Source organism: Mus pahari, chromosome X (genome assembly GCF_900095145.1).
Source record: "Mus pahari chromosome X, PAHARI_EIJ_v1.1, whole genome shotgun sequence".
Classification (NCBI taxonomy): domain Eukaryota; kingdom Metazoa; phylum Chordata; class Mammalia; order Rodentia; family Muridae; genus Mus; species Mus pahari.
Genome location: NC_034613.1, coordinates 64,372,784 through 64,380,722, shown reverse-complemented (window position 1 = coordinate 64,380,722; position 7,939 = coordinate 64,372,784). Strand labels below are relative to the sequence as shown.

Genomic DNA, 7,939 nt, shown 5'->3' with positions numbered 1-7,939 from the left:
CTTCCTTCCTTCCTTCCTTTCTTTCTTTCTTTCTTTCTTTCTTTCTTTCTTTCTTTCTTTCTTTCTTTCTTTCTGAGACAGGGTTTCTCTGCATAACCCTAGCTGTCCCAGAACTCACTTCATAGACCAGGCTGGCCTCGAACTCAGAAATTCGCCTGCCTCTGTCTCCCAAGTACTGGGATTAAAGGCATGCATCACCACCGCCCGGCCCAGCCTTTCTTATAAAACCTAGCACTACCATCTCAGGAATAGAAGCACCCACAAGGGGCTGCACCTTCTCCCATCAATAAATAAAGAAAATTACTAACAGCCAGGTCTTGTGGAGGCATTTTCTCCATTAAGGCTCCCTCCTTTCAGATAACTCTGTTTTGTATGTCAAGTTGACACAAGACTAGCCAGCAGAGAGAGAGGGAAGGGAGAGGAAAAAGGAGAGGGAAGAGAAGAGAGGTGACCTCAGGTGTCATGCTCAGGAACACCATCCACCTGCTTTGAGATCCGTCTACTCCCTGAGATAAAGATCGAGCCTTTCACAGGGACCTGGGATTAGCTCTTGGCTAGGTTGGTTGGCCAGTGAGCCCCAGGAAACTGCTGTCTTCAGCTGCTCAGCACTACAATTACAAATACATTCCCACATGCCCGGCATTTCTTTAGATAGGTACTCGTGTTTGAACTCAGGTCTTCGTGTTTGTGTTTATTAACACAAGCACTTTACAGATTGAGCAATTTCCCCAATTCTTCCTTGATACACACACACACACACACACACACACACACACACACACACAGCTCTTTGCACAAAGTTACTTTTATTATGTGTGTATATATACTAATTTTGTATAAGTATATAATTTCTATGCATATGCATAAACTGTATGTGCGAGAGTGGGTAAGTAGAGCCAGGCTCATACCACTGCCTCAGATGGACGTCAGAGTATAAGTTTGGGGAGTCATTTTTCACCATCCACCATGTAGGAATCAGATTCAGTTTGTCAGACATGTGCATCAAGCTGTTTGTCCCACTGAGCCACCTTGCTGACCCCCATGAAATCTTTGTGATAAAAATGTACATGAGGTATATTTGTAATGTTTGCATTTTCTTCATAGAATTCATTGAAACTTTCTTCTGCTACTTTTCTTAGATACACCCTTAATGTTCTCGAAGATCTTGGAGAGGGTCAGAAAGCTAATGATGATATCATTGTAAACTGGGTCAACAGAACATTGAGTGAAGCTGGGAAGTCAACTTCCATTCAGAGTTTTAAGGTCAGCATACTGATTACTATACACTGTGTTTGCTAGATAATATCAGTTGTTTTAAAGATAACCTGGAGTTTAGTATTATTGTTGAGCTAGTGGCAAAATTTTCCTTTCCTTGGTCAGGCTAGCATAAAGAAGCACATGATCATTTGTAAATAGTGGAATTCTTAGGCTTGTTCCCTTTTTCATAATAGGACAAGACCATCAGCTCCAGTTTGGCAGTTGTGGATTTAATTGATGCCATCCAACCAGGCTGCATTAACTATGACCTTGTGAAGAGTGGGAATCTAACAGAAGATGACAAGCACAATAATGCCAAGTAAGGGCAGCTATGCGCGATCGCTCAGGGTCACACAAAGAACACTGGTGTTCCGGTCTCGCAGATCCACTCTAAGTCAAGCTCTCCCTCTTGTTAGTGGTGACATCTGGGGAAGATCTCTTCTTTTTTGAAGGCTTTAACTTTTACTTTTTATCTTAGTTAGGGTTTCCATTGCTGGGAAGAAACACCATGACCAAGGCAACTCTTATAAGACACTTAACTGGGGTTGGCTTACAGGTTCAGAGATTCAGTCCATTATCATCAAAGCAGGAGCATGGCAGCATCCAGGCAGGCGTGGTACAGGAGGAGCTGAGAGTATACATCTTGAACCAAAAGCAGTCAGGAGAAGACTGACATCCTCTGGCAGCTGGGAGGAGATTCTCTTCTGCAATGGGTGTAGGAGGAGACCTCCAAAGCCCACCCCCACAGTGACACACTTTTTCTAACAATGCCATAATTTCTAACAGTTACCACTCCTATGGGCCAAGCATATTCAAACCACAATTTTAATGGCTTAACGGGGATCCAGCTCACAGATAGACAATTCAATTTATGTATACAATCTAATGGTTTTGACCTTGCGCACACTGCTATATGACCATCAACACAATCAATTTTAGAACACAGTTATCAGATAAAAGAGACCCTCCCTGAGCACCCAGAAAACCTAGGTTCTAGCTCTATACCTACCTACCCTTAACTCTATTTTATCTGTCTGCTTGTTAGTGTCACCAACACCTCCCCCTTGTACCCCTTGACCCTACTACTCTTGTCTCTGTCCTTCTGTAAGAATTGCTTTGTAGAGGCCACATGGGACAATGAAACACAATGGTACCTCTGGTAAGAATGCAATTCTACCATTTGTAACAACATGACTGAATATGAAGATGGTGTTAAATTTCAGACACAAAAATACCAGTATGGTGTGATCTTAGATCTGTGAGGGGAAACATCTTTTGTCTGTTTGGTTGGTTTGGTTTGGTTTCACTGTGTTTGTTTATTTGTTTGTTTGTTTTGAGACAAGGTTTCCCTGTGTAGCTATGGCTGTCCTAGAACTATATCGGTACACCAGGCTTGTCTCTAACTCAAACTCAGAGATCTGCTTGAGTCTGTCTCACAAGTGCTAGGATTAAAGGGGTTCACAAGAAATACCATTTTTAACCCATATTGTTATTGTATGTGGGGAGGGTGTTTTGTCTGCAGGGATGTTGGTATATAACTTGTGTGTGTGTGCCTAGTGTCTGCATAGGCCAGAAAAGTGTGTCATATCCTCTGAAACTGGAGTTACAGATTGTTGTGAGCTACCATGTGAAACTGGAGTTACAGATTGTTGTGAGCTACGATGTAAGTATGTGGAATTGAACCTAAGTACTGCTCAGGAAGAGCACCCGGTGAGCCATCTGTCCAGCACATGAGGCAAATCTCTTTAAACCACAAGTTCATCATGACCAAAAAGAGAAACTAATTTTTACCTTAGAAGGTTCAAAGGTTTACACATGTTTTAAGAGTTTGTTATCTCGACCCAGGTGTGGCGGCGCATGCCTTTAATCCCAGTACTTGGGAGGCAGAGGCAGACAGGTCACTGAGTTCAAGGCCAGCCTGGTCTACAGAGTGAGTTCCAGGACAGCCAGGGCTACACAGAGAAACCCTGTCTCAAAAAAAAAAAAAAAAAAAAAAAGAGTTTGTTATCTCATTACACCGCACAGAGAATTTCATAATGATTATGCAGTCAACCTGGCTAATTACACATACACACACACACACACACACACAAAATTTCTTTTTGTTGTGGGGTAGGCTGTTTGTTTGTTTGTTTGTTTGTTTCAAGATAGAGTTTCTCTGGCCATCTTGAATCTCTCTGTAGATCAGGCTGGTCTCAGACTCAGAGATATCCTTGCCTCCCACATGCTGGAATTAAAGGTGTTTGCCACCTTGCCTGACTAACAATTTCATTTTTATATGAACTCAGTGCTTCAAGCTTTCCCTTTCATTTCATATTGGGAAGAAATGAGTAAATAAAATCCAAAATAATAAATTGTAAAAAAAATTAGTATAACTTGGGGCTGGAGAAATGAGCACTTATTGCTTTTACAGACGACCTGGGTTCAATTCCCAGCACCCGCATGGTGGCACCTCCACTTCCAGGAAAATTAATACCCTCCTCTGACCTCTTCAGTCATCAGGAACACACACGTGGTGCACAAACATACACACAGGTAAAACACTCACACATATAAAGTAAATCTCATGGTTTGATCTAGTATAAGTAAAAAATCAATTCAAAACAAAAAAATTAAGCAGAAAACAAATGTGAAATTATTTTGTACCTTATGCTTTCTGAGACAAAGTGTCACTTCTGATTGCTGTCAAACTTAACAGGGACTCTTTGGCCTCACCTTCTGCCCCAATAGTAATATGGTCATAGGATTATGAGCATGTGCCATCATGCCCAGCTCTTTGAGTTAGACATTCAATACAGAAATTTTACATCCCAGCCTTCAGGTTATAGAAGAGGAAGTACATCTCTTAAATGGTGCCCTTGGGCTGGAGATGGCTTAGGGGTTAAGAGCATTGACTGTTCTAGAGGACCTAGGCTCAGGTCCCAGAACCCACATGGCAGCTCACAACTGTCCATAACTTCAGTTTTAGGGGATCCAGCACCTTAACACAGACATACATGAAGGCACAACACCAAAGTGCATAAAAGAAAATTATTTAATCCTTTTTTAAAAGAGTGCAAAGGTGGGGACTGGAAAGATGGCTCAGGGGTTAAGAGCACTGAATGCTCTTCCTAGGCGTCCTGAGTTCAAATCCCAGCAACCACACAGTGGCTCAAAACCATCAGTAATGAGATCTGATGCCCTCTTCTGGTATGTCTGAAGACAGCTACAGTGTACTCATACATAAAATAAAGAAATAACTCTATTTTAAAAAGAGTGCAAAGGTGTTCTTGCTGGGAAAAACACACACACACACACAAATCTTGATTTTTGTTTCCTCAAAAACTAGGTATGCAGTGTCAATGGCTAGAAGAATCGGAGCCAGAGTATATGCCCTCCCTGAAGACCTTGTGGAAGTAAAACCGAAGATGGTCATGACCGTGTTTGCCTGTTTGATGGGCAGAGGGATGAAGAGAGTGTAAAACAACCAATCTTAATAGAACCAACCTTACTCTCCGGTGCATGATTAGCAAGTCAGCTAGTCCCAGGTGAAGTGCTCATGGCTTCAGAAGTCTCTTGGTCATTTAAAGGACTTTTAGTTTTGATTAGCAAGACTAATTAATTGTGACAGCCTTCGGAGAAAGCATTTTAGTAAACAAGCAACTCCTCTTTCCCGTAGAGCTGGATCTGTTCAGCACACCTGAACATGCTCACAGCCAACCTTTTGCTCTCTCCTCCTAGAATACTGCCCTTGACATTCCGGCTTGCTTTGTATTATCTATCTTTTCCCTCCTGGGATATCCATCTCTGGAGACTTGCCTAGATGTGTAGATAGGAATATTCTTAGCTCATCCTTTGGCTTTCCACATTCTAGCGGTTTTCTGGAGACCCGTGCTCTGATACTGTGTGGACAGGAGTGTTCTTTGCTTACTCTGTAGTGCTGAAAATCTGCTGAAGTAACTGGCTGTGCAGAATGTACTAGAAGCTTTTCTCATTCTTTTAGTCTTAAAATCAGTATCTTTTTACAGTATTCTTTCTACATGGTTATTTTTTGTACATTTAAGAATATTTTGATTACATCCAACACGTCTGCTGATTTGCTACTTTTTTAAAAAGGGGTCTTCATGTAAGTTAAACATACAAAAGCATAAATTATAGGTGGAGGAAAGTGGACCCTATGGTTACATTTCCCTCCTCACACCCAGGATCAAAGGAAATGAAATATTTTGCCTTCAATAAGTCGGTCTGATACATGCTTCTTTGTTTGGAAATCTTTATCACAAAACTCTTTTTCAGTCTAAAATGCTGTTGAATATGACACTTTTGAGGAGAGGGTGGGCTCAGAATTTAAACGGGAATTTGATAAGCAAAGAATGCTAAAGTGTACAATGGATTTTTAAGTTTTACACCTATAACAAGGAGATGTGGTCACAGAAATGGGAAAGTATGTATGTCGGACTTGATGAACTCTTGCTCTCTCAAGCTCTTTGCTATAGTTCTCAAGATCACTATGTTAATCTAACTCTGAAAAGTGATGTAATCTGGTAGCAACATAGTAGTCCAAATAAAGGCATTTGCATAATAATTATTCTCTGCCCTTTTTTTGTTTGTTTTAATGATTTTTCTTTTTGTGGATACATAGGGGGCTGTGGGGGTGAGTGAGGGCATTTAAGGGGGATGCCTATGGCCAAAAGAAAGAGCATTGGTTCCCCCTGGATCTGGAGTTACAGAAAGTTGGAATCTATTTGATGAGGATGCTGGGCATCAAACTTCAAAAGAACAGCAAGCACTCTTAATGACTGAGCCATCTCTCCAGCACATTTTTGTTGTTGTTGTTGTTTTTGAGACAGGTCTCCCTCTGTAGCTCAGGGTGGTCTTGAACTTAAGTCTCTCCACTTCAGCTTCCCCATGTCTGCCCTGAGTCTCTTCTTGGTGCTTCTGCCCCATAGTGATATGTCAAGTGTGACCTGCATTTCCTCCGTTTTCTGTTATAGTCTATAAAATCATTTGTCTTAGATTTGGGCTTTGAGGGCTGAATTGGAGGTGTGGGACTAACTCAAGTACAAATAGATGTTAAGTATAATTATTTCCTCTAATTCACCAGATCTCCTTGGGGAGAGAGAGAGAACATAATGTTCAAAAAGTGCTGGGTTCAATACCCATTCCTCTAAAAAATATTTAATCCACCACCTCCTCTTTCTCTTCATTGTAAATCTTTTCAGTGTTATCTAATGTGCAGACCCTGAAATGGGAGGGTCTGACTGGCCAGTGATGAGAAATGACTCACCTGTTTACAGTTGTCATCGGGACTGGATAATTCTCTCTGAGCACTTTACAGGGTACAGAGGCACCATGTAGCCTCTGTCTACTGGATGGCAAGGCCATACCTCTGATTATATTTACCAAGTATCTCCATCCATGGTGTCTTGACTCATAGTATACAAAATGAACCCTTGTTGACAAGTGCAGTGGGTTAGGGTACCCTTTTAAAGTTTTGTGTGGGGCTGGAGAGATGGCTCAGGAGTTAAAAGCACTGACTGTTCTTCTGAAGGTACTGAGTTCAAATCCCAGCAACCACATGGTGGCTCACAACCATCCATAATGAGATTTTATACTCTCTTCTGGTGTGTCTGAAGACAGCTACAGTGTACTTATATGTAACAATAAGTAAATTTTTGGGCTGGAGCAAGAGGGGCCGGAGCGAGCAGAGGTCCTGAGTTCAATTCCAAGCAACCACATGATGGCTCACAACCATTTATACAGCTACAGCGTACTCATATACCTAAAATAAATAAATAAATCTTTAAAATAAAAAATAAATAAAGTTTTGTGTGATTAATGACCTGCAGTCCAGTCCTTTTAGAGTCTAGTTACCTGACAATATTTTTAAATAGTTTGAATAGGCATGGTTCCACACACCTGTTGTTAGAAAGCTAAACCAGAAGAAAGATGACATTTCTAAAACTGCCTAAGCAAAGTATCGAAATCTCTTAGAAAGAAACAAAAGAAGAAAGGCTAGTTTATGCATACATACTGTTTGAAAGTTTGGAAAAGGACTTTCTAAATATAGCACAATTACTAAAGACATAGAGACACAAATTAATGAAACAAAAAGGTAAGTCTCCTTTAGGGGCTCTATAGACCAGGCTGGCCTCAAACCCAGATATCTGCCTGCCCCTGTTTACTGAATGCTGGGGTTAACATTGTGTGCCACCACCACCCATCTTTTCAAGGTTGTTAAAAAGGAGTCTGATAAGATAGATAGGTCAGCGTAGCCAATCAGGAGCTGCCTCATCATATGGCTTGAGGCAAAAACAGTAAGTCAGCAGCAGATTTTAGGCTCTAGAGTAAAGTTCCTAGAGCCCTAGCCAATCCCAGGAACACTCATACCCCTGGAGATAGAGCCAACCAATCAGCATAAAGGTTACCTATTCTTCCCTGGAATTACCGTAATCATCTTTAAATTGAGCCGGTGAAGCTACCATCTCTGTCTCCATCCTGGTGAAAGGTAGACCCCTGCATGCTGGATTTCTGCAGAGTAAATGTTCTTTGCTTTTACATACCATTTGAGTCATGGGTATCATTCCTCAGCAAATTGGACCCTTACAATTCCAGGGGCTGAAGATGTAGAGATTGTTGGGTCCCTGGGCCTGGCAGGGCAGTCAGTTTAGCTTAGTCTGTGAGTTCCCTGCCAATGAGAGAG

At 41.4% G+C, this 7,939-nt stretch overlaps 1 protein-coding gene across 4 annotated transcripts in view; it reads left to right on the top strand.

Moving 5' to 3' along the window:
- Positions 1–5,830, top strand: part of Pls3 (plastin 3) — an 87,141-nt gene extending 81,311 nt beyond the window's left edge. For 2 of the 4 annotated variants that reach the window (XM_021187554.1, XM_021187555.2), the window contains exons 15-17: positions 1,140–1,263; positions 1,452–1,576; positions 4,586–5,830. In XM_021187554.1, coding sequence (XP_021043213.1) covers positions 1,140–1,263; positions 1,452–1,576; positions 4,586–4,718 — 382 coding nt within the window. In that variant the 3' untranslated portion in view covers positions 4,719–5,830. The remainder of the gene's footprint in view (positions 1–1,139; positions 1,264–1,451; positions 1,577–4,585) is intronic. The other 2 variants (XM_021187557.2, XM_021187558.2) reach the window with 1 other exon arrangement.
- Positions 5,831–7,939: the final 2,109 nt, after the last annotated feature.